Raw genomic sequence first — 27,627 nt, forward strand, 5'->3', positions numbered from 1 at the left:
CAGAAGTATAATGTTAAGATAATCTTTATTAATACATTAACATTATTACGATCATGTGATCACTGTGTCTGGTTCTGTTGAAGGCTTTAATATAGTTTACATTAAATACAGCAGTAAAATCATGTTGTATCACTAAAATCTTTATATTAAAAAACATCAAACTTAGTTTAGAATATTGAGTACATAATTAATTGTAAACCTGGATAACCTTTTACTTTAAGCCTTTCATACTTTACAAACAAAAGAGAGACACAGAGTTGTGTGCTACTAATAAAATCTCTTTTTGTTAGGATGTGTGCTGCCGAGATTCCTCCATTAAAATTTTCATTTGTAAATTTAAAAAAACAAATTACCTTTAGAAAAAATATCTAAAAAATTGAGTTAATATAAACATAACTCTTTGGAAATCTGAGGATAAACAGAACTTCAACTTCAAGGATATACAGGTAAGGTAAACAAAAACAAAAAACAAATGCTCACCAGCCACTTTGTTAGGTACACCAGTTCAGCTGGTTGTTATCAGTCAGTCACATGGCGTCAACTCAATGCATCTGGTTATGTAAACATGTCCAAGATAACCTGCTGAAGTTCAGAGCTGAATCTGGCAGGTAGTGTCAGATGGTCAGATCTGAGTATGTCAGTTTTTAATGAAAATGGTCAGAGAAAGACTTGTTACAGCCAAGATATGCAGCAGAGCATCTTTGAACACACAGCACGTGGAAACTTGAAGCAGATGAGCTGCAGCAGCAGAAGACCACACCAGGTGCCACGCCTGTCAGCTGAGAAGAGGAAACTGAAGCTACAGTTCACACAAGCTCACTAAAATTATACAACATAAGTCTGACGATCTTGAGTTCGGCTGTGACATTCAGGGTCAAAACGTGGTGTAAATAACATGAAATCATGGATCCATCCTGCCTTCTATCAGTGACTCAGCCTAGTGGTAGTGAAGATGAGAGCTTTAGGTGGATTCGTTGGAGGATGTGACACAACGCAAGGCTGCCTCTAATGCTTGATTTGCTTGTTCAGATAGTTCATTATTCTTTGGGTGAAACCCTGAAGTCAAGCTATCCTTGTCATGAAGGCGGAACACATGCTGCACAGGCAGACTGGTAGTCTCCACAGCTGCAGGCGTTTAGGAAGGGGTAAATAAATAGCGGGGCTTCCACTTGGTCTGGTTCCTCTGCTTGGCTCAATCAAGGCCTCCCACAAGGGAAATGATGGTTTCTGAGGAGGCTGGAACATCCCTAAGAGAAAACTGCTGAAAGACGGTGTCAGACTTAACAGAAGAAGCCAGAGGAGTAAGTGACAAAACTCAGCTAGCCTGACAGGAGTTTGACCTTTTAGTGGTTTGGATGAAAGCTCCTATAACGGGTTCACTCCACCAAAGGTTGTTTGGCCTCTTCCAACCAGTGCCTCTACTCTTTTAATGCTAATGTAATGGGTTGTTGGGTCTATGGCAGAGATTATCCCTTAACACGAGAAAATCTCTCTCTTAATAACTCAACAAGACATAACCACAAGAGACAAGAGACAAAGGTAAGGCAACAACAAAAACCAGAGCATACAGCACTACTGACAATGAAGCCAACAGCACTGTTGCCAGTACAATGATCAGGCATCAACTGAGGGGTTTCCCTACATCTTGAATAGCAGGCAGTCAGTCATAGGATTGCCACAGGTGAGTTCATTATCTCAAGCAAAGGTGAGAAAAAGGAAGGAAAGAAATAAGCACACACTCACAGAGGGAAAGAAGAGAGACCATGATGAGAAGAGTTACGTAGAAATGAATCAGTTGCACAGAAGACTGAAGGACCATGTTACCAGCTACCTGAAATATTACAGCATAGGGCAGCCCTGGTGGTGTCCAGCGTCACACAGGGAATCAGTCTGACATTTTACCAGCAATGCAAACCAAACTCTTGTTCCCGTTGTACAGTGATTGACTGGCCTGTAACAGTGGGCCTGATATTCCAAGCTTCCTAAGCATTCCTCAAAAAACACCCACAGGGACACTTTCATTTGCATTTCCATGTCCACAACCAAGACCTCCTCCCACACACAGGCACACACACGCACAAACACGCACACAGTAAAACTCACTGACAAGTATAATGATTAATGAGCCTAATTAAAAGTAATTACCTTGGTGATTAGCCTTAACAAGTTAAAAAGCCTGTTGGCACAACCGAGACATGGTTCCCACTAAATAACCATAGTCACTCATTCAAACGCACACACACCGACTTCGAGCCAGTGCCAGATTTGTGGTGATGGAAACCTACCACCCTGACAACACAAACAAACAGCAAATTGTTTCTACAGAACACAAGTGGCTCAGACACGAGACAGAACGACATCATACAAAAGCAAAGACGCCCTTTTGAAAAGGATTGATTCTATTACAAGATTAAGATTGAGATCTATTAAGACTGATTCTATTTAAGATTAAGATTACAGAAAATGCTTCCAAATGCTTGTTTGACCTGAAATGCTAACCGTTGGCCAAAAGTACGTTCTACTCTGCTTGGACATAATTATACATCATGTTTTGACCTAGAACCAGTCAGAGCATGTCTTTTCATTTTGAAGAATACTGTTCTCCAAAACCACAAATGTAATCTAATACTGAGAGTGTGTTACTTAGTTTTTGCAGCATGTATTGTGTGTAAGTTGAGAGCAGACCATGAAAATCAGGCTATTTCTAAGCTCTGTTAAAAAAAAGTATATGGACTCGTGCATATGTCCTGCCAAAATCAAATATCCCATGAGCAAAATCAGGTTATTTAATTATCTATGCCATTGAAGGGTTAGCTGTGTCCCTGAAACACACTTCATTTGACCAACTATATACTTTATAAAGGGAAAACGGGGGTTAAGTGAAAAGTTCATACCGCGTGCCTTACTGGTGAAATAGGTGGTTTGCTGGTACTTTCCAAACTGACACACAACTATATATTTTCCAAAGAAAAAACCTCTATAATTAAGAAGACTACTTGGTTATAGATGTTAAAGAGGTCCACATCTAGATAGAGGGGAGACCAAATTAAAAATGATATCTCCATAGTCAGACTCCCTTGGATGCGGAATTCTTTCATCCCAATGTTACTCTAAGATAGGAAAACCCTCATTTCCATTCCAAACTAGGTGTCAAATCTCTTTTCGCTGATGCTTGCTATGTCCTGTGCTAGCGTCCTGCTGATGCTCCACTGCATATGGACAAAACAAAACTTATTGTGACTACATTGATTCTGACTGAAATTATGTTTGTGTAAATCTATTACATTCCAGGTGTTTGATCGTAGACCAAAGTGTTGGATCAGTTTTGAACTGAAGGTGGTGCTAGAGGAAGTTCTGCTCATGATAATGAAAGAAAAAGAAAAGCAACTTTCAGTCATTTACAGGGTATAGCTGAAATAAGCTACCAAGGTCACTAAAAGGCAGTAGGTAGTACAAGAGTTAAAATGGGGGAAAAAAAGAAGACAATCAAAATATTCTTTGAAACAAAGCTTGACAATAACACATCACAGAAGAGAAACACTAAGCGGACGGTGTATTAGTGTATGTATCTAAATATGGAATGATATGTTCCAGAAAACCATATAACATAAAAATAGCAATAAGTCAACAGCTAGCATGGACTGACACATAACACAAAGCTGCACACAAATCTCTGGATGACAAATATCTCTACAAGTACTTATAGGAAGCAACATTTCCTGTTGATCAAGGTGTGACTGTCCCTACAGGAAGGAAGCAGCTGAATGACCGCTGTGTTCTATACAAGACACTTCCCTTGGCAGACGCACATATATAAACATGGATAATGGATTACACTTACATACACAAAGCACATGGCAGTTGAACACACAGCTGAACTTCACTGAAATGTAAAAGAAAACACATCTTAAAATTGCAGCTGCATGGACTGTAAGGCTTTTGAAAGAGGAAAAACAAGGGACAAGAGGAAAACAAGCGGATGAGCTTATTAAATCACTATATGAATCCTTATTTAGATAATTATCCAATATGTTTTGATGAAAACATTACAGCAGTGAATTGTGTACTGAATTATATGCGAGAGGGTGGGAAAATAATGGGTTTTTTTCTTCTTCTTCTCTTCATCACCATATCTGCTCTCTTACCAGGTACAGTTGTTGTAGCAATCAAACACACACAACTGCCCAGTGCTCTGAGACTGTTCATTACCTTTGACATAATAAGGACAATCTGGAAAGGACAAAATTCTAATGCAGCACTGATCCCAAACAGGAAAAAGAGCAGGAAGTAGACTGAAAGTGTGTGTGACGGTAAACAACCAGTGGTATGTCTGTTATTCACCGGAGTTTCCAGATTTATTCAAACATTTGGCATGAACATATGTGTTGTTATACTGTTTACTTCCACTTTAAATAACCAGGTGTTTGTACTTCCCTGAGATGTGTTTTGCGTAACTACAGTATTACTTTGTCTCCGATCCAATCAGTTTCCAATTCCTAACAGATGACTCTCCTTGCCAACCCACATGAAAACACATGTTCTTTTTATTTGTGCAGCAAACATCTGTTCAAGGGTCAAAAACAAAACAAAAATCTTGCTAATATCAGGAAATTAAAAAGCCCAAAAATAATCATGTATATCTCTTGATGACAGGCTGCGCTATACAGTGATGATACAAAAGCCCTGTCATCTGCTTGGTAAACAGTGCAAATGAAGTGCTAACCTCAGTGATGACTCATAAACGCTGATGCGCTATAAATCATGTTCAGGATCAGGTATGCGAGGGGTGGGTGAATATTCTGAGTCTGAATTCTGGACTATTAATAATCTGTTTTGCTTTAAGTCTACACGTCCAGACATGAACTCAGCACGGAGCAGGAACGGGCCACAGTGTCACTACACTACACCCCAGATGCAGCCAAGTTAACGCCTCACCACCACAGAGAGCAAATTGCTCTGTCTCTCATATTTTCTTTCAATACCAGCAGATAAACTGAAATGGTGCAGTAGTAAATCTATCCTATACTTCCTTACTCATCTTACCCAGGTCCATAACTTCAAGTCTATCACCACAATCAGGACAACGTTTACACCCTCCCTCTCCTCGCCTTTGCCACTGACCCAGACAGCATAGCTACAGCAGCAACTGTTAATATAAAGTCTTATGCTTTACTATTGGAGTATTAGACTTTTGCCTTTCACACAAACACAAATCCACTAATCTATTCCTCCTGCCTAGTGACCAGATTTGAATGGATGTTTTATTTTGTTTATTAATAAGTTGAAGTTGTTAGTTAGAATTCACTTGCCTTATTTGTATTCTTCAGAATTCATTAAGCCTTTATAATCCATCTGTGCTTCCAGGAACTAAGGAATTCTCACAATTTACGGACACATAGACTGTTCATAAAGTGTGACTAAGAAAGTGGGTGGAAACGTCAGCATCTAATATGATGTTTTTCATATTTCATTGATCTCTTTCAAAAGAGATGTTGGTCTCAGTGAGATTTCCAGAAGAAGTCAAATTCAACATCAAATAAATGTGTCACAGCGAATTATGATCAACTTGATTCCAGTAGCAGAATGAATCCAGACGTCTCCATATCGGGGATAGTCTTAAAGTCAAGAGGTTTGTCGTGGGTTTCCTGTCACTCATCAAAGACACAAACAAAACGATTCAAAAAATTCTCGCTTCCTTGCGCTTCTCTCCAAGTTCACTAACATAAGACAAAAGAAACTGCTGGGACTGAATTTAATAGTCCTAGTTTATCTTCAAGACAGTAAAATCTGATTTTTTTTTTTTTTTTTTTTACACCAAACACAGCCTTTTATTAATTTCGGAAAGATCTGAGTAATTAAACTGGAGCACATGCTCATGGGAAAGGTTTTCAGTTAGGGAGGTGCATTTAATGGAAGTTTTTAGCAAGTGATGACAGACTAATCCACAGCATCTATTTCCACAGGAAGTTAAACTTGATATTAGTTATAAATAATGGGGAAAACATTAAAAAAATGTTGCTTGGGATTGAGTTAACAACTTGAACTACATTATTCATTAAACAGAAAATCGATCAACTCTGTTTTTCAGCCAGATGTTCCTTACCCCCTTGTTCTAAAGGATACATTTTTGGTGACCCTGCAACAAACCTATTATTTGTCTTATTAACTTTGAAGCTGCAATCAAGTCTTGTCATCTTAAATCTTAAAAAGAAAAAAAAATTGCAATATCTTCCTTCTCAGCGAACAGATTATGTGTCTGGAGGATTTTTTTAGAGCTCTGTTCTTTTTCAAATGAAACTTAAGTCCGCACGGATTAAAAAAAAAAGATTTCCACACTATTTTAATTAAGCATCCTTTCAAGTTGCATCAGTGACTTCTTTTGTGGTTTTTGAAGTATGCAAGCCTAAGGACGTTCTTTGGTTATGTGAAACATCAAGGAGGGTCAGTGAGAGATAAATGAACCTGGACTGTGTACTGAAAGATAAGTAATATATAGTCCAGCTGAAAGTGGGCCACAGTGTTTAAGTGCGTCCAGGGACTGCGTTTCCTGTAACACCGTGGGATAATGACATTAATGAGTGATGGTTCTGTTGTATACAGAGTCCCATTCCCATTCTGCTAAAGGCTTTGACACAAAATAATCTTTTATTTTGAATGTCTTTTATTTCTTTCCTTCGGGATGACTGAGACCAAACATAAAAGACTAATGCTCAAGCTTGGCTTCATTTCTCATGAGTCTTCCTTCTTCCCTTGGCCATTTCCCTTGTTTGCCCTTGATCATCACTTTCCATTCAAAAATTTACTATCAAGTGTACCCCACCCATACCCCCCCCACACACATACTATTATGTTTTCCTCCTCCGTTTCCTTTGTGTACTATTTCTTTCCTGCTAGTCCAAACTTGTTGCTTTGATACAATTAGGATGATATGTGCATATCCACAGTCCACTGGTTTACAGTTAAGAAAAAATAGCAGTCATGTATGCATGTTGGGAGAGATCCTGACATGTGGAAGTTAAGGACAACGTGACCAACCAAAATTTCATTTGGCTTTGTTCTGTTTTCATAGCTGCTTTAAGTTGAGCTGTAAAAGTAGTCTGTTGAGAGCCTCCCTTACAAAAAGAAAAAAGAAAATGAAAAGTGGTTATTCTAAAAATGGGATTTTATCAAAATGTTCAAAAAACGAGTCAGAAAAAATATTAGAAACAACCTTTTAAGTTGACACATATGAATGAAAGCTCCCTATTTCACAATAACTACCATGGTAGTAACAGGAAAAAACGATTTAGAATGAAGACAGATGTCATCCACTTCAGCGTATTACAAATACATGTGGATTTTTAAACTTGTTTTTTTAAAGTGTTGCTGATGTCATGTCCCCAGGGCAGCCTGGTTTTGCTGCTGATGGGTGATATTTTACTTTAGAGGAAAGTTCTACAAAAACCAGAATGTTCCAAAATGAAATATCACTTCACCATCTATCCAGCACAGCCGGCCCCGTCTCTGTGGATTAATCTTCATCAGTCAAAATGGAGCCTCCACATCTATAGCCAGCTCCCCGTAGATTGCTTGAGCATGCCAGTACTTACACACACACACACACACACACACACACATATGTGTCTCTTTATGATTTCCTCTCAGAATGTAATCACTACCAGCCTAATCTAAAGCTCACAAAAGCTTCTCATCTGCTTTTAGCAAAGTGCAATCAGCATACATTAATAATACTGTAAATAATATAATACAGGCACCATAGTAAATGTGTACTGATCTTTTCAAAATCACTTTTTTGTAAACAGGTTGCTAAACTTGGAAGCAAAGCGTGGATTCGAGGCAGAACAAAATCACAATGAAGCCAAAAATTAAAATGAAATGAAATTGTTTAATATATAATTTAATATGATGTTATAGAAATGATGGCAGTATTGGGCAGATCATTCTCTGCAGTCAGTCCGGGTGACACTTTCCAGCACACAGAATTAAAAAGACAGCCTAACTCGTTATGATCAGTGAGTTTAGACTGCTCCTGAAACGGCAAAATAAGCTCAACAAGTGGACACTTGTTTGTAGTCCTCCAGACAAAAAAGTGGACCTACTGAGGCCAACATGGTGATGTGGGAAAACTGAGCTATAAAGTTGTTGCTGAGGTGCTGTGGTAAAGTGAAATCAGAGGCTATAAAGCTGCTTAGCCCAACCTATTTGAACACAAATGACACCTCAACACCGGACTGTGGCTAAATCCATCCTGGGAAATAAAAAAAAATCCTTTTCACGGGAATAAATGATTGCTCTTGATTATTTGAAATTAACCACAGTGGTGTCAAATATTGTTCTATTATATTTGTCTCTCTTTTCCTTTTTATTCTTTTTACTGGTAAAAGTGATGCATTGCATTAACTGCTCAGCAGTGGGTATGTTATTATTAAGATAATTAAAGTCCTTCCAGTGTGATCCATTATAGCTATTAAATATAACCCGATCAGCTAATTTAATATCATTAAACATATAAAATGAGAGATATTGTGATAAAGATAAGTATAAACATACCCAAAATTTGACTTGAACAGGCCAAGTGTTTTTCCATATGGTCACAGTTTAGTCAGGCATAAGAGGGCTGTGTACAACAGTTTCAAATGAAACATTATACGTATGCATTTGTGAATCAGATCTGTAATATGGCCAAGCTGATCCGTGTAGATTCTTGCTTCCAAAAAATTCAACTGCGAACCAGAAAAAAAGCTTTAATACATCCAAGTGAAACAATGCAGTCTGAGCTGATGAAGACATGGAAACTAAGACGTTCCTCTTTTTAATCCAAAGTGGCTTCAATCAGTCAGCTTTGAATCATCTGGTGGATTTTTATGGCGTGTAATTTATAACAAAGTGTTATCATTCAGATTCACATTATAAATTTTATGGTTACAGGAACTGTGAATAGAGGAAACGAATACAACATGATCAAAAACACTATTTTCAATAGTTAATTGTCTGTGAATATGGGAAACTGTCTGAGCCCTGGTCGTTAAAGTTCACTTCATTCCTCATAAGCATGTTAATATGTTTGTCAAGACTGTTGATACCAGTGCATGTAATGGTTATTTTCTCTGAGAGAGAAAAAGCTTTAGTATTAGTATGCAGTGCATACACAAAGAAAATTTTAAAAAGTACAAATAACTTATTGTAAGATCTGAAAGACCTGAAAGAATAGAAGTACGAAGGGCTAAGAGAAGAGCTCAAGAAGATGTGGAGGATGAAGGTAACAGTGGTCCCAGTGGTGATTGGAGCACTTGGTGCAGTGACTCCCAGGCTAGGCGAGTGGCTCCAACAGATCCCAGGAACAACATCCGAGATCTCTGTCCAGAACAGCAGAGATGCTGCGCAGGACCATCAAGCTCCCAGGTCTGTGGTAGAGGACCCGAGCTTGAAGGATAAAGACCACCCACAGGACTGACAGGGGAATTAATTATGTATATAGTTGCTGATGCATCTATTTTCAAATTAAAATTAAGTTTTCTTTTACAAAATATTGTAGAAATGCAAAGTTGCATTTAAGCTAAAAAGACCCATATCTAGTTCTATACAGTCCATCCGTTTCTGCAAAATTTCTATGTACTAAAAATCTCAGAATATTTCAAATCTCAGTGACCTCAACCTCAAGGTCAGGGGTCAGATTTCAAGATTTCAGAAAATCTTGTGAATGCTAAGATTTTGAAACTGATACCATAGGTGTATATGCACACATATGTATTCGTACGTATGTACACATTTTTAGGAGGCTGAAAGGCACCATTGGCTGCTGCAAGTAGTTTCTTTCTTTTTTTTTACTGAACAATAGGACTGATAGTAAAATGCAAATAATGCAAATGGTATCCGGGACATAAACAATCACGTTATGCCCCTAACAGAGCTTCAGCTCTTTGCAAGGACAGACAGCATGCTACCACAAAGCTAGCAAGGAACCAAGAACGATGACAAAGCTAAGTGAAACTGAACCCAAGCAGGGAGCCAGAGCCTGATCAGCAGGTAACAAGAGCAGTGGTGAGAAGCCTCCAGTTCTTCCTGTTCATAGTGCTAAAGTAAAATCACTGTGGCGATTAGTTTGATGGCTCTTTGGGTTGGTTTTTAATGTTTGCTTTGTGTTGTCAGCTTTGTGTTCATGCATAAAAACTAAAAGAAAGATCTTCGTATCTCCTCACTGGGATAATGATTTGTGGGACTGTAGTATAAGGTTTCTTTTGTTACATGGTAATCATCAAAAATTGTGCTTCAGATCATTTTACAGACAAGCTAATGTGACAAATTACTTTTTCCATTGGGTATTTCAATAAGATACTGGATTACTTTAAGAATAGTAATGACTAATGTGTAAAACATAACTTATTTTGAATAACGACACCAACACCGCTGGTTTCAGGGATTGTAAAAAAGCCTAGCACCTTGAGAGAGTTGTTCTCTGATATAAGGGGAAGTAAAATAAGGATGTAATAATAAAAGTCTGAAGTAAAAGTTTATCTTTTCTAGGTTAATTCTGCAGGATTTTCACTTTTTTTTGCCCAGTATAGCCATTATATTTAAACATCTGTTGGGAGGTACATTGAAATCTGCAGCATTATATAACAGGACACATTTTGTTATGATTTAAATGTCTAGGATACACCTGAACATGTCACAGACAAAAGAATATGAATATTGTTTTACCATTTTAGCACTTGAATTTAATTGTTATTACAGGAGACAGCAGCAGCTCCCTCTGAGCTGTAGTCATAACAGGAAGCAAATGTAGGTCATAACTCAATGTAGAGAGATAGGGCTGGCAGTAGCAGTGCAGCAGCATCAATAATGCTGTTGTGGATGAGGATTATTTTAGTTAACTAAAATTAAAAGTTAGTAAAACAGCAATTTAGTTAACTGATGTAAAAAAGACAGACTGAAGCAGTAAAATAAAGTAAAATATAATAAACATATACTGGAAATATCCTTAGCTTTGCTTAGACTTGATTTATATGTTTAAGACTGGGAAGTCTATTGTGTTTGTTACACTTGTACAATAATCAATATATAGTCAATAATAGAGGTTAAACAGCCAAGGTGAATTTGATCATTAGAAAATTTATATCTCTTTTTTCAGTAATAGCTGACCATGTTTATGTCTCAGTGATATAAAGTATATATAAGTATATGATGGATGTGGCCAGTGTCATGGCATCCATTGGTTTTGTGGGCTCTCATTTTGAACCCTTGAGGTTGTTATTTCAGTTCAACTTTATTATTTTCAAAACAAAAAATCACCGTATTTGGATAAAATCGTTTTAATCTGCCAGTTAATATTCCCCCATGCTAGTTTTCCATAAGTTGCTGTGACATTAAACGTAATGCCAGACTCAAAACAAAATGTACCTTCCTGACAAAGTGAATATAATTTTTCAACCTCAGAGATTTCTGCTTGATGTGCCCATAGCCTGGAGGTAAATTTCTGCACAACCAAATGAAATCTCCCATTAAATCACTGGAAACCAAAGCATAAAGCTATTTTCCGCAGGCTGTAAGACTTTTACATGTTAATGAGATGTGTCCAGAATTTGAACATTTTGGAATCCACAGACACGAACCTCTCGAGGCTCCTGTTGGTTTCCCTTTGTTGATTTCTGCCCATCAGTAAATCCTCAAACTTACTTCAACAAACCGAGGCCGCTTTACTCTCTTTTACACGTTGACTGACGTCAGAACTGGTATTTTGAAGTTTTATAGCGAGCTGTGTGCACGCTGGGAATTTCTCATCTGCACGTCAAACACATGAGCCAACGTTCACTCGGGCTTGTTTGCTCTGTGGTTGTAGTAATTGACAGGGTGTGAAGTCGTTTAGTGGGTTCAGTTGCAGGTTTGATTTTTATGAGATGGTCTGTTTGCTGAAGCGACAAGCAGCCATTGTTACCCCACATTTCCAGTGATGTTACAGCCCAATTACCCTCCAATCACACGCATGGCCAGAACCAGTAACCGGGCAGTAAAATAGGCAGACACTTGGTCTCCAATGACCTACATATGTTTTCCTGCTATTATGAAGACTTTTGAGAGAGTGCACACACACACATACACACACACACACACTCATGAGCATGTGAAGAGCAGATACTATTGCACTGAGATATTTGTTATAGTATGAAAAACTCTTTTAGTTGTATGTATTTTCTAACTTTAAGGTTAGGTTGAGCTAAAAAACAATGCTTTAGGTCTTAACAATATTAAAATAGAGTCAATGTCTTGTACTGTGACATTTAGTGCTTCATCGCCAGTGTGCTGCATGGTGCTTGTTGCTGAGTATGAAATAGAGCATGTCTTGGTTTCAGTACAGTAAACGTTGCCGTTTAGATGAGTGATTAGATTTAAGGCATTGCAATTTGTCCACATTTATGTCACTGGTCCCATTAGTCTAGTCCTCCCACAACACTACAAAGTCAACCAAAGTTAAAGTATGTTCACTGCAGTCTGTGAATAAAGTTAAAGTAAAGCAGCCAGTCATGGATCACCTGATGTTAAAAACTTTTAATTGTGTTAAATAGCTTACAAGTTCATAGCATGCAGGATAGAAAGACATTTAAATAGTATTTAAATATACATTTAAATAAGACTCTTTCTGCCAGAGTCTAAAACCAGCACACTTTTTTAAACCACATAATAATGGGAAACTTCACAAAGCAAAGTTTTATTAGCTGAAGAATCCTTACGATTAAAAGCATGCTTCAAGAACCTTTCAGGTTTAAAATGATTATGTGCTAGCTGGACTGCAACTACTGAACTACAGGCTTTTCTATTGTATAACTGATAAACCACATTTTGCATTTTGTTTCTTAATGCACCTTAACTGTGGAGTTTAGAGCATGTGCAGACTTCTGTCAAATTCAGGAGGAGCAGCTACAGCCCCCGGCAAAACTATGGTATCACGGCACAATAATAAATCAGAGATATGACACGGAACTATTTTATTCATTAGCTGAACATTCTGGCTTCATGAATCATACCTCAAACAAATTAATTTCAACTATTTTAATACATGACATTTCTGTTCAAGATCACATGGAGGGAAAAAAATGGAATCACTGTTGAGGAAATCATCTCAATTTAGTACCTCGTCAGGCTTTTATGACACCCCAAAAGGTTTGAGGCATGGAGCTCACTAATGAAAAGCAATACTCTCCATCTGGTTAATTCTAACTTTTTCAAATAACAGCTGAGCTCAGTTTTTCACCATAAATTTTCAGTCAGATTGAAATCTTAACCCTTTGTTTCGTGTCCATAGCACTGAGGTAATGTGCCTTTTCTGATGCAAGGTTTTAAGGCTCTATAACTTCTTAAGGCTCTTGCAAGAGGTACTGTCAACCTGATAAATGACTTTATTATCATCACCAAACCTGCTTTCTGATGAGAAGGGTCCTAAAATCTGAGTGTACACTTCTGCATTTACTGCTGAAGTAGTGGTTGCCATCTTCCCCGGGCCTTTTATCTGGTAAAGTTTGCTTGTTTTCATCAAGCAGTCATCTTCATATATGTCATTGGAACAGCATCAGGGTATCTTTTTCTTGCCCAGTTGGCTGACTTTGTGATTTATCACTGGGGTCACTTTCATCCAATCATCTATAGTCCCAAGATTGCTTCTTTTCTTTCTCTTTTTAGCTCACTGTAACCTTGTTTCTGTATGGATGTTAGTGCTGGTTTTCCTTTTGGTTTTCTGTATGTAGATCCCATTTCATTTTTATAATTCTGTCACAAACATTATGGCCCATTTGTTAACAGCTTTGAACATTTTCCATTTTAAGGGCGTTCTGCTTTGATTTTCTATCCTGACACTTTGACATCTCCTGTCTACCCGCAAGTTTTCCTCCTAGAACTTTCCCATTTTGGTTGTACTTACTCCAAGTTATAGACACGGTTGACTGGGAACAAACATCTTTAGCTACACTTAGTGTTGGATTCTTCTGGCAATGAGTTTGATTTAACTGACAGCTCTCTTGTTGGGGGCTTGCCTCCTTTCAATCAGCCAGGTGCAACAGCTTCTCTTCCTCTACTTGATTTTGAAAAAACCAAATACATTAATTACAATTATTTAATGTGCTTGAGGTATCTTTCATGTTCCGCTATTAAACAAAAACAGTTTTGTGACACAGTTTGTTTATTTGCTACAAGGTAAAGGAGTTGAATTAATGCAACGATGCTATAATTTTTTGCCAGAGGGTGCGAACACTGAAACAAGCCTCCTGCCTCAGAAAGGTTCACTTTGACAGATTGTTTCTGCTTAAACACAGGTGTGATTAATAGCATTAGCTATAGCCCATTTCAATTTATATAAGTCATGGTGCTATACATCAAATAGAATGGGATGAAAAGTTTTGCACTCACATCTATTTGCATTGTCAGAATGAAGACTGTGAAAACGGTGTCTTAAAACACAAGTATCGTGATGTTAACGGGTGATTGAATCCCCATCAAATGACCAATCCATCAGTTGTTTTATATAATCATTAAAAAACAGCTTTACATGAAAATGAAATGATCTCGAGAGCATGGGATAGCTATAGAAAGTGAACATCATAAGAACATCATCCTAAGAAGATAAAAATAGAAAATATCACATGCAATAACAAAACACACTTTGTGCAAATCTGAAAAGCACTGAATGGATTTACATTGTTTATGAACCATGCACAAATAACTGCATTTAGTCAGTCACGGCACATTTGTCTGTAAATATGGAGTCCATACTTGTTAAATTTCAATATATAAGTTAAGTAACAGCAAGTTTTAGCATTTATTTTTTGGCAATTTCCTCTTCCTGACAGGTACTGTTAGATGGAAATTTGCATGTTTGTACAATTTTACTATGTTTACAATCACGATTACAAATCAACTACACCTTAAAAACATTTGAAAATGTCGCAGTGGTAGTAATTCATGCCTTACTTAGATAAGCAGAAGCTCAAACAAAAGACACCACCACAAGAAAAGGAAAAACGTTCACACTAAAATAGGAAGCTTTGAGAAAAAAACCCTCTTCCATCCTGTTATCGTCATTGTCTTTAAGATTAACAGTGCAGTAGAAGAAGAGTTTATAGAGAAAACACAAGTAATAGGTGTCATTTAATAGGCTTTCTCATACTCTCAAACTAAGACAATAAACTTCGATGGATTAAAAATGATCATTTGCTGCAAAACTGGGGTTGGAGTTCGGGGGGGGGGGATCACATTTTAGAAATATTATACAATGATGTATTAAAAAAATAATATTATGGGTTAGGATCTTTAGGAATTCCAAATACAGCCTTCATAAGATGCTTATAGTACCTCTTTAATTAACAACACCCTGACTCTTTTTTTTCCTGCTTTTGTCACTTCTGTCATTTCATTTCTGTTTTGAAAAGCCATCGACACAGACCACAGAGCTTCCCATTTAACTGTAAATACTGGAAGGACTATAAGAATAAGTGCATTGTTGTCGTTATACGTATAGCACACACTCCTTGTGTTTGTGAAGAATTGCCTTTTGCTAAGCGTACTTGATTACCTGGTCTTTTTATACAGTTCTTTACCAGATCTCTGTGTCTTCAGATGCTCCTAAGATCTCATTTCTATCCACATGCCATTCTGTTATTTAGTTTTTGTCTTTCCTGAACTTCACTTCTTTTAAAGCATTTTATCAGGAAAATGGAAGTGGAAACCATCTCTTATTTTTAATCAAATCTCCAAAAACAGTGTTTATGTTGAAGAGATCACTGGCCTTGAGGAATATAACTGGTGTCTCTGGATAATAGTCTGAATAAATATGAGGCTGGTGTTAACAGAGAAGTCATCCCAACACTCATGTCTCACCCAAGTTCAACAAACAGATTTTGTCTTGTTATGATGGATTTTTACATTTTGTTCATCAGAATCGCAATACTTTGATAATCCTAACAGAAATTATGTTTTTTACCCAAATATATAATGCTTATATTTCACCTTATTCGGTATTTGTAGTTTTTCAGACAACACTCAACGGTTAGAAACCAAAAGTAAAGTGAAGCCTTAGGAGGCCCTGGTCAGATGGAGATTGAGATCTCATCATTACTGCTACACCAACACAGGGAGGATAAACGTGAGTGTGAAATTCACTTCTTTATAGACTAGTATGTTTGTTCAGTGTCAATCCCTTCTGTCTTGAGATATGTGCTCTGTTCCATGATGTCAACCTTATTTTCTCTTTTCCACCCTCGATTTTAGAAAAGAATCTTTTCGAGTCTCAGCAATCATAAATCATATTTTAATGACAAAGCTACTCTTAAAACTAGTGTTTACACTGCAGAAAACAAGAGGATCCAGCCAATACACTTGACCCCTTTCTATCATTCCCTCCATTATCATCGGAGAGCTTCAGCACACAGAGAAACTGTGGGAAAATTAGTTTGGTGGGTGGCTGCAGTGTGAGGCAGCATCCCCCACAGAGAGGTCAAGTTATGTAATTTTGACTTGAATAGCTCCTTTTAACCAGCACTTGAAAAGAAAAAAAGAAGCTATTTAAAGATGTTAATGAGATTGTCACACAGACAAATTGAAAACATAATGCTGAGTCATTTTGTACAGACACAATAAATGCATAAATTAAGAGGTTATTAAAATAATTGTTATTTGTATGGCAAAATAAATCAGGATCCTCATTCAGACACTATGCTGACATGTGCCAGTGACTTTAGCTTGATGGAAAGGACTAAAAAGGAGCTTTAGTGAGAGCACTTAGTGCACAGAGACACATAAAGTTCACAGAGGTAAATATCAGAGACAAGTGTCATGGAGGTTCTTTCTAAGAGGTGTTATGGCATGTAACCAAAATCATGAAAAATAAACCACCATTTTGTTTAATGGAAAGTTCAACCCAGTGGAATAAAAATAAAGCCATGTGCCTTTAATCTGCTGAACCATCAACAGTCGTCTTATGGTAGCTTCTGGTTTGAGCTTATGCATTTAGCCGTTTGAGTGAGACTTCCATTAATGTAAGACTTGGCACAAATGGAGCCAGACAGACCAAGATCAGATACAGCAATTGCCTAAACATGTTTACAAGTTGCACCTTCCTTCTGCAAATATACTGCAAAGTCATTTATGAGCTGAAGTCACACATGAATATGTAATAACAAGCAAGGTAAGAGACACAGGTCATTAAATGTAAAACAAGACGGAAATGAATCCAGTGAACTGCATCGTATGAAATTCTTGCAAAAAAAAAAAAAAAAAAGTGTGTGTGTGTGTATCCTGGTGGGGACCAAAATCGGACATTTATTATTCTGGTGGGGACTATCTGCACCGTGGGGACCAAAATCCAGGTCCCCTCGGGGTTGAAAGCAATTTTCACACTCAAAATGTGGTTTTAGTGTCAGGGTTACAATTAGGTTATGGTTAGGTTTAGGGTGAAGGTCAGGGTTAGGCATTCCTTTTTGATGGTTAGGGTAAGGGGCTAGGGAAAGCATTATGTCAATGGGATGTCCCCACGAGGATAGCAAACCAGACATGAGTGTGTGTGTGTGCTCTTTGCAAAAGAAAATTAACAATTACATACAAGAAATCACAAACCACCATTGAAGAGTCAATGAGGCCTAAAAGCAGGAAACCAGCTGTAACTAAAATCACCCCGCAGGTACGTGTATGTCACTTAAATCTGAGAATGAGAAGTTTTGCAGGTTTTCTCAGTGAAGACAGAAGTTGATTAAATCAAAACACTTCCTGCCATTTCAGTGACACTAGAAATACGAAAGAACAAAGGTGGGGAAGGCAGGCAACTCCTCAGTGACTGAGATTTTAAAAAGCATCCTCAGAGTGTAGTTGAAAAATTGTCTCTGACCTCTCTTTTTAAACTACTGTCAACATCAGGATTAGCAACAACCTGTTTAGTTCAGTTGGAGTGTCTTTTTGTGCCATCCTTCCAGACAGGTGAACACTTCGGTCTTTGTTCGGGTGACAGCCAGAAACACACGGGTTATGCACTAACCTCATAATACCCCAAACTTCCCATACACTTTCACATGCAGTTTTTCAGCTCAAGTTGTGCTTCCATCCAACATGACTGTCAAATATTCTGAGCATTTTTTTCAGATTCTTTATACACAAATTTTCTTTACACACTAAAATTCATTTAGTTAAAATGAGCAAAAGAGACACGCTGCTTTGATCTACCATGGTTTTACAAAAAACTATTAGGCTGGTCTTTATGCCTGTCTATTTATCTTGTCCTGAACTAACATTTGCTCTCATATTCCACTCCTCGCCTTCTTTTTGTCACTCCTCCCACGCCCTTAGATCCCGCGGCGTCCTGTTGCGTTCACCAGAGCTCTTGCTACGAGTCTTCCTGGCGCTCTCCTGTGCTTGGCGGTACTTCTCTATCATGCTTTTGTGTTTCCTCCTCAGCTTGTCGTTGCACCACATCCTCTCGCAGTACTCCTCCACGTGCGGCAGATTCGATGGCCCGATGAGCTGCATGATATCCTTGAACCATATGCGCGATTGGCCAATTTGGCTTGATGAACCGCCCCTGCTGTATGCGCTGCAAGGCATCCAGGCTCTGAAAGTCCCTGTAGACCGGTCTTTGATTGAGTCAGAGTTTCCTGTGTGTCCACGCGACATGAGCTCATCCACGGTCTCCCCTTGGAGGACTTCGAGGGTGATGCGGGCCAACGTCTGCGTGAAGCCGTGCTCTCGAGAGCGGCAGATGTAGACGCCTTCATCTTGGTGGAAAAGGTTACGAAACAGGAGACCCTGATCCGTGGACATCACACGATCGTCTAGCTTCACCTGAGTGTGGCAGATAGAAAATATGTGTCTGATATTTGATACAACAACATATTAATGACCTCACTAAGTCAATTCAACCATCACTGCTTTTCACTTGAAGTTTGCTTATGACTCAGCTTCAATTTGTCAAGTCATAATGATGCAACGTGATGGAAATAACTTTTCACAGATTTGGTTAAATCTCCACTGACTAATGCAAAGAGCTACATGTGCTAATCAAAAAAGCATGAAAAAGTTAACTGGCACTTTATATATAACTGCAATCAGACCCTTAACCTAACATTTATCTTTTTAATTTATTGCTATATATATATATATATATATATATATATAGATTTGTTTGTTGGTTGGTTAATTCTTGATTTCTGTTTAAAGTTTTAGGATTTCGGTCCCTAAAGGAGCAGAAATTTCTAGTTCTGACCAGGATTTGACCTTAAATAGCACATGTTTCTCAGCGCAAATACCACAGAGGCGTTGTTCTTTAAAGAACTAAACACTGAAGACTGCCCAACAATGTGCAAACACAGTACAAAGAAATCAGGACAAGAAAGCTTTCAGTCTTCCCTTCACATTATGAGAAAAGAGAAAGGGAGAACTGTTTGTATTGTTTTCTCAACTTGGTTTGCAACATCAAAAATATATCATGGGATCAGTCACTGTTTTTATTTTTTATTTTTCTTTCCTCACATTCTCTAATCTTTCCATACTGCCACCCAAAGCCTCTCTGCCAACCCTATTCATTTCTACATTTTCCTCCATCTACCTCCCAACTCCCTTGTCAGATCCTATCTTTCAACCATCCTTTGATGCCAACAAAAACATGGTAGCCTTGTCAGATAGAGTGGCAGCCAGATGTTTATTTGCAGGGAAATGGAGAAGGGTGGTAATGCTTTAATACTTGCATGGCTGACCACGACACTCAGTTTAGCTTGGAGGAGCATGACCTCAAACGGTTGAATGATTACTGTGGGTTTGGGCACACAGAGCAACATAATTTTCTGACTTAAAAAGAAAAGAAAAAAAAGACTGTATTTAAGTCTCAGTGACCAGCAGACAGTGAGTGACACTTTCAGTGGCATATGGTCAAGTTTTGCAGAGAATTCACAGTTTATGGAAGACAGAGAGAGAATGATTGGGCATTTTGCTTTGAAATGCAGCTGCTTAATTTCAACCACATGCCAAATGGTTGTCAACTGTATCAACCACGTGCCAAACTCACACTCAAGTCTAACTTTTAAAGGCAATTACTCAGAACATTCTTTGCCAGAAGTTTTATTCCACCCCTTGACTGTTAGCCAAAACTTTCCCACCTTCATCCTATTTTGGATGCAGTGACATCGACAGGCCTTTTATTGTGTTGATTCTAACCTGAATGTTGTTCACTGGGAATCTTACCTCTTCCTTGTGGTCATCACGTTGGACCAGCCAGGTGACAGTTGCTTGTGGGGAGCGAGGAACACACTCTAGGAAGGTGCTGTTGTTCTCAGTACCAAAGACCACTCTGTCTTCTGTTACATCAAGGTCTTCTTTTTTAAAACAGAGAGTGACAAATAGTTTATTAAATAATGAAATCCATCCATCCATCCATCCATCCATCCATCCGTCCATCCAACATCTTCAGTCTGTCCTGGGTCTAATCATCTCAGCTGGTTTCTTCTGTGGCAGAGGACAGTGACTCTACATTCATTCCCTCCTGAATGACTGAGCTCTTCACCATTATCTGACAATGTGAGCCCAGACCTTTGAAGGGAAGTACCACTAGCTGTATCCGGGTTACATTCTCCACAAGGACCTCTCTCCTTCTACTGTACAGCATTAACAGAATGAATATTAAAAAAAATATAAAGACCTGAATATTAGGTGTGTAGTCACAGACAATATAGTGAATAAAATAAAACTGACTGACTTAGTCAAGAGTTTGTTATGTGACTACACATAAACAATGAAGAGATGGAATCTGAAGACGTCTGCCCCTTGAGTACTTATGTAAACAACCTCACACTTGGGCACAAAGAAACCTTGGTTCACCAGGAGGGTGTTAGGGAGGCATCTTTCATCTGTGCACTCCCTTACACTGTGTGCCCTTAGGTAAGAAAACACACACACTCTTTCTATCCCAATTCTCGATGATGTAATTCCTTTTTCTTGTCTGTCTTCACATTTTCTCACCCTGATCTCCAGTATCAACTCAGCCATTTTCTGCCAAGAACTCAGTATGTTAGCTGATATTTCTACTTCACAAATCCCAAAGCTTACACTATGAGAACTAGTTTTAAATGAATCCTAGGTTGTTTTCTGCATGCACTAACATATTGTAAAACTTTGTCTCATATACTTGGCAAATATGTCTCAGTCACATGAGTAAAAATAGGACAGCTTACCCTGAGATGGTCTCTGACTACAAAAAATACTAACTGCAAATAGTTGAGATGACCACTTTAATTTACAAGCTGATTGTACAGGTTACCTGGTGGGACCTGTCTTCAAACAATCACAGTCCAGCTTAGACTGGCTGGACTCTTAAATAACTGCAGTCCGATTTATAAACGCAGACAGATTGCCAGCAAGTTGCAACCAGTGTGAGTCTGTCTGCACTGAGATGCAGACTGACTCACCTGACTCCACTCATCTGTTTTGCAGTAGGCGACTTGATTCATAGTTGTTATCTGGTTATATTCTTATAAAGTTAGAAGCAAAGTTTCCAATTTTCCATTTGAAAACAGATAAAATGTTTGTTTCACATCTGTCAGCTCCTTATTGGACTCTGCATGTGACTAGTTAATGTTGATTTCTATGCAGGGTAACAAGATTTAATCAGAGTACATGTAACTGACAACTTAACCATTTCAACTAATGCAAACAGCTTGATGACTGACTCTGATAGCTTTTCATTTTATTGAAGATGGCAACTGACTGGTCACTGACATGGTGAAGCAACCATTTCAAAGGCAATGAGATCAAATTCATTGGACCGAGAATCATTTTGGTTGAGCTGCGGTCTTCAATCACTGTTTTAATGACCTCCTACTGTAATCGCTATGGTTGTCATCCTGTGGAAGAAGTCTCACAAACATAATCTAACCCAGACAGGCACAACCACGTTCATTCATTCTTTCAAACAAAAAGAAGCTGGCCTTTGATTTCTAAAGAGATGTGCAGTATACAGGAGACTGCCCTCTCACTGGTGTCCTTCCTGTCTACTCCTAAATCTCTTAAAATCAGTAAAAAGAGGTCATGCATTTTTCAGCTGATTGCCACTTTGATGTGGAATGATCAGCAACTTCAATGTTTTTCTGGGTTGTCCTACAAAAGTCTGAAATATTGCCATACCTTACACTTCGTTAAGACGCGGTTGTAGCTAACATAGTTTAAAAACCACTCCATCTCAGGTTTCAGCTCTCCCATGATGGATTGGTTAACCACTAGTCCATGATGTCATGTGGGTTCCTTTTTTAATCATGACAGCTAGCCCTACTAGAATATGAAAATATCAATTTAGTAAGATTTTGTTTATCCAGTGATTGTAATGCACACTAGATGACAAAAACAAAGACTACTTGATTCAGTGAAGCCCAGTCAATGAAGGGGTATGTGACAGATGATTCAACTGTTTGACTTTCAGAGAAAAGCCTTACAGTGGTTACTTCAAGAAGTCACTGTGGCCAGTGCCACATAATCAACAAAGAAGAAACAAAGCAAGGGGCAGAGTTACAGCCAAGCTTACCACTGAGATTCTGATCCACACACTGCAGTGCAGGGTTTCCATGTCTGATGTCCTGTCTGCGGTAGCGTCGTTTGCTGTTGGGAATGAATCGCGCACAGGACGATCCATCCCATGCACAGTAAGGGTCTCTGGCAAGACAGCATTCAGCACAGGCTTTCCCGTAAGTTTCACAGCGATGGAGCTTCACCTGCGCCACACCTAGTGGAGAGCTTGCATACAAGGCTTGCTGTTTGAAATTACGAGGAGAAAAAAGGAAGTAAGGCATCATGTAGACAACACTGCATGTCAACTGACAGAAGCAGGCACTGAAAGTAGCAGCTACAGTTGGATTAACTCACCCTTTTCACAGATATATCCAGTGACGTAATTGGAGTTGGCACCTGCAATATTGAAAATAATTAACTTCGGTTGTTGCGCTTAGAGGCTTAAAGAAGAGTTGAAATAGAAGAGCAGAATCATAGATTTTACAATTTGTGAACCAGCTTTTTGCACAATTCTTGCATACTATCATCTGAAAATAAATCTTAAAAGAAAGTAAACGAGATGCTACCTATAATGATAACACGTTTCTGGAATATGGATGAATCCTACAGTACATTATCACAGAGTGTATATTTAACCTACTCAATGGAATAAGCCTTACTTTAAAGACTTGTAGCTCCTCTAGTGTGACTTCCTCTGTCTCTAGACTGTTTCCATTGTTTAGTGCAATGGCCTTCAACACTGTGCCAATATCTGAAAGAGAAGCAGAAAAATTAAAGGGCTACAGAACAGACATAGTGTTGTCTGCTCCAATAATTCAGCGTCTGTGCTTGGATGGCTAAAATAGACCTGGATGCCTAAAAGTTATGGAATAAAAATGCACCTACCTGTGCCAATAAACATGACATCATACTGCCCGTCCTCCGCCTCAACACGATCCACCACTATTTGTTTCAGCTTATAAGGAATGTTGGCCTTTACAAGCACAGGGCGACGAAGGGCTGGATACACCGGCCGCCACATCAACGGGTGGCTGCGGGCAAACTGCAGGACTGAATCGGGGAAGTCCTTTGTGCTGCCAAACTCCCTGCCAGGTTGGTTGATGATTTTACTGGGGCACTAAAGAGATATGAGGGGGATAAGAAAGACATAGAGAAACAAAGGAAAAGAGAGAAAAACAAATGACGATAGCTGAAATTCAGTCCATAGAGAAAATTGTTGTTTGGCTAACTGATGGTACATTTGAAGTGAAGAAAGTGGAAGGAGACATGGACAGGCAAACAGAATCACGACAGAAGGAAGAAATCTAAATTCTCGCCTTTTCCATGTTGACTCTAAATTCCCAGCATTTTCTTGCATACAGGGGGTGTTGCTTTCGGTAAGAACTGTGGGCTAATTATTGTGTAGAAAACTTCTCAGAAAGCCCTCATTAAGAGTTTTATTGTGCCTGAAAACTTTGGATGAAAGTTCAGAACCACTGTTGCAGCTTTATGTGCGTGGTAGCAGTTTGTTTGCCAAAAAACAAAGAAAAAAATCCAGTCATTTGTGTCAGTGTAACAGTGAGAAAATGAATGTGCTAGGAGATTCTGTAAAAAATGAATAGTGCTGAAAACAGTCCAAATGAAAGCATTTATATGACCTATATGGTCTCTGGGTTTGTTTATTTGATTTAGATCTGCAGTTCTCCACAAAGCAGCTTAAGGTTTTGTGACACACACTGACAGTTTCATTAATCTTCATTGCAACTCTTTTACATTAGATTTATGGGTGAGAAAATGCCAGTCATCAAATACTTGACCCCTCCATCTCTGCTGGTGGTCAAAACCACTGAAAAGCAACGGCTTTTTCTGCGCTTCCAAAGCTGATTTACCTTCTTCAGTCTGTCAGTTCGTTTAGTTTTCTCTTAAGCTTTGATGGCGTTCCTGTCACAGTTAAAGGATGATGCAACCTGCTGTGGCTCTTATTAAGTTCAAGTACTTCAACAATAAGCAAGTACGGCTTGACCTCTTCTTTACAGAGGTCTTTACTTTCAAGATAAAGAAAAGAGGTTCACAAGACTGCAGTCTGGATTTAATATACAAGTGGTCACCAAAGACAACAAAAGAGTACTTAGTGGCTCGTTTCAATAGTGTTACTTTATTGAAGTGCAAGTGCTGCAACCAGTTTTTATAGTTTTATATTTTTTTCATCAGTTTTTATTAGAGTTTTTATTTCTGGTTGAGTTTGAGTTTCATTTGTTTCAGGGCAATTGGAGGTATTATGACACAAACATGTGTAGAGATACCAGTATCCCCAATGCTGTTTATGTTACAGAATAAAGACTATAGACTATCAGATTCTCTGATTATTTGAAGTTTGACATTTAAAGACCAAAAAAGGTTGCAGTAGTAACGGTTTTGCCAAAAAATCTTAAATTGAGGTTGAGAAATGGAGAGAAATTAAATAGAGATTAATGAACTTAAACATAACGGATTCATGAAAGTCCAGTTTCGTATTTGATCACATTATAATGGAAGGTATGGTATTGTTATATTGTATTGCGTGTAATTGTCTTTCCAGACTGCACTTCCATATGGAGGGAATATAATTACTGCTGCTTATCACAACAGTAACTGATCCACACAATAGCTCTGGAATGGCATAGATCCAGTTTCAGAGGGGGGATTTGAGCTGTGCAGGGAGGTTACCCTCAAATATGCACAAACTATCGATGCATAATTTTTCTGAGTATGCTTTCCAAATCACACTGGTTATAATTTATTCCAGAAGATGTGGAATGTATAAGCTAAATCCTTCAAAGAGAATAACGATAACTCACAAACTTCAAATGTTTATCATACAGTTTTAAATGTGAATGCATGACATTGTTGTAAATTGTTCTAGCATACCTTCCAAGCACAATTTCAAATATGGAGCAAAATCAACTGGTGGCATTTGTATACAGTAAAATTGACGCCACACTTAACCCTGAACATGGTTTCTGAACAGAAATAAGTGTCAATCTGTTTTTGACCTGCTCAGCTTACACGTTGAACATTAAATGTTTGTGCAGCAGAGGAAACTTCACTAATGTGTCTCCACTCATCTGTTTGCACTTCAAGTAAAACCTAAACTGAAAAAGTTCCTAAGTTAATACTCGACCTATCTAAACTTTGCTGCAGCAGCTGAACTGCCTTATGTCTCCATTTAAAGCCCAACAATAAATAATGAGAAGGAAATGATGTATGTTTGACAGGCACCTATTAATTTATACTACTACTGTATATGTTCACGTGTCAAGCATATGTTTTGTAAGTTTAAATCCTAATGAATCACCTGCATTTTCACCCCTTTTTGACCTCGAAGGTAAAAGAAAAACAAAAGCAATACTTCATACTAGATAGGTTGGTGTGGGCAGATATGGGCTGATTTAAAGCATTACAAATATAACTTTAATGCCAAAAAGTATGGTTCATCCCATCTGACTTCACTGTTCTATAAAGATCAAGAATTAAGATAAAGTTCAAGATCAAATCTGAGGCTTTCGTGATGAAAATTTCAGTAAAGATGGCAAAAAAAAAACAATTCCGGAAAACGTAAGGTTAATAAATCTATCAAATTCCATATCTGTGCCTTGGTAGGATTACCTCTACAGCTTTAGTAAAACTGTAATAAAAAAAGATCCCCCCGTCATTTGGTCTGCTGGAAACAATTCTGGTGAAGTTTAAACACAGGAACATCTCAATCCAAGATAAATATCTTGAGCAGATAAATCAACTAAATCTGAAATTAACTTCCATTTTCCATTCTTTTATGTTTTGACAGGTGACTTAAGAGACGATGATGGGTAGGATGAGGCTTAAATCTGTTTCAATGAAAAATCCATGGAAATAAAAAGGTCTTTAGTGTTCTGTCGGTGCAAGTGAAAAAGAACAATGTAGGTTATTGTAACTGAGTTTAAGAAGAGAGGGTAACAATTTTAACTGCAACCAAATATCAAGCCAGGAAAAAAAAGCAACCTCACTCTTCCCACCATCTGTGCCTCCTCCAATCTGCCCTGAGCCATCACCATTTTCTTTCTCCTTCTCTATTTCCTTTTTCCTTCGCTTACTCGCAGATTAAGGCCAAGACATTCCTGTTAATCAAAGAGCCAGTGCGGAGAAACCACAGAGGTGTCTGCTCTGTTCTCACATAATTCATTTTCCTCCTGCCCCCATACTCTCCCATTCGCTATGGTAATGATGCTGCCTACACATGTGTTTGTGTGTATAACAACACTGAGTTACAGCGATGTGGCTGGGAGAACTTGACAGAGCTCTGCTGAGTGTCAGGATGTTAACCAGAAGAAGGGTCTGCACTGCGTACAGTCACCACAGCTGCACCGCCGTATACAGTAGTTTAGTTTACTGACACGGAAACTTTCTACACCCCATCCTTAATGTTGTGATAGCTCCACTTTCCTCTCGGAGTCAGTACACACAGGAGCCGAGCAACTGTTATTATATATATACACACCATTGCAGTCCTTTTTTTTTTTTGCAAAATAAATAATGAAAGAAAAAAATTGAAGTGTCAAACCACAATCAGATATGTTTCAGCTACTGTACGGGAGGTAATTTGCAAATGTTATGAGTAAGCTTCAGTTAAGTCAGTTAACCAACAGTCAAGTTTTACTATTACTAGCTTTTAGTAAAGTTTATATATAAAGTTTGTATATATATATATATATATATACACTGAATGCATCAAGATCAAGCACTGATGAGCTGGTCCTGATGTTTCTAACAAGAGAGAGAAGAAATGTACGTTAATCCATTCATTTCTTCATCCAATTCTCACAAGAAGTCAGCAACAGGGGAAATTTTAAGGTTTAATCTCGGAGTTGAAGATGTATCACGACTGAAGTGTTATTGGGGCAGTTTGAACTGTTGGTGGCAGAGATGGGACGTCATCTGAGGAGTCATTGACTCAATTGGGCCAAACTAATTGACCTGGATGGGGTAAAATACTATGATTTTAATATTTGTATATTCAATAGCTTGCTGCCAAATGCACTGGTCTGAGTTGTCTGATCTGTTCATTTGGATATGAAAAATCAGAAAAATCGTTCTTGGTTCGCAAATTCGGCC

The 27,627-nt window shown here is 38.3% G+C and overlaps 1 protein-coding gene across 3 annotated transcripts in view; it reads right to left on the reverse strand.

Moving 5' to 3' along the window:
* Window positions 1-12,531: 12,531 nt before the first annotated feature.
* The window catches only part of sema3g (semaphorin 3G), a 59,166-nt gene continuing 44,070 nt past the window's right edge, over window positions 12,532-27,627 (reverse strand). The window contains exons 11-17 of one of the 3 annotated variants that reach the window (XR_014871515.1): window positions 23,407-23,638; window positions 23,181-23,272; window positions 22,876-22,917; window positions 22,538-22,763; window positions 20,209-20,339; window positions 13,382-18,813; window positions 12,532-13,321 (exon numbers count right to left, since the gene is read on the reverse strand). Coding sequence is in view for 2 of the 3 variants with exons in the window: in XM_085145731.1 (XP_085001857.1) it covers window positions 18,301-18,813; window positions 20,209-20,339; window positions 22,538-22,763; window positions 22,876-22,917; window positions 23,181-23,272; window positions 23,407-23,638 (1,236 nt within the window). In the remaining variant the exon portion in view is untranslated. Of the gene's footprint in view, window positions 18,814-20,208; window positions 20,340-22,537; window positions 22,764-22,875; window positions 22,918-23,180; window positions 23,273-23,406; window positions 23,639-27,627 lie in introns of all 3 variants that reach the window. The other 2 variants (XM_085145732.1, XM_085145731.1) reach the window with 2 other exon arrangements.

The sequence above is a fragment of the Neolamprologus multifasciatus genome, chromosome 20 (assembly GCF_963576455.1).
Source record: "Neolamprologus multifasciatus chromosome 20, fNeoMul1.2, whole genome shotgun sequence".
NCBI lineage: Eukaryota > Metazoa > Chordata > Actinopteri > Cichliformes > Cichlidae > Neolamprologus > Neolamprologus multifasciatus.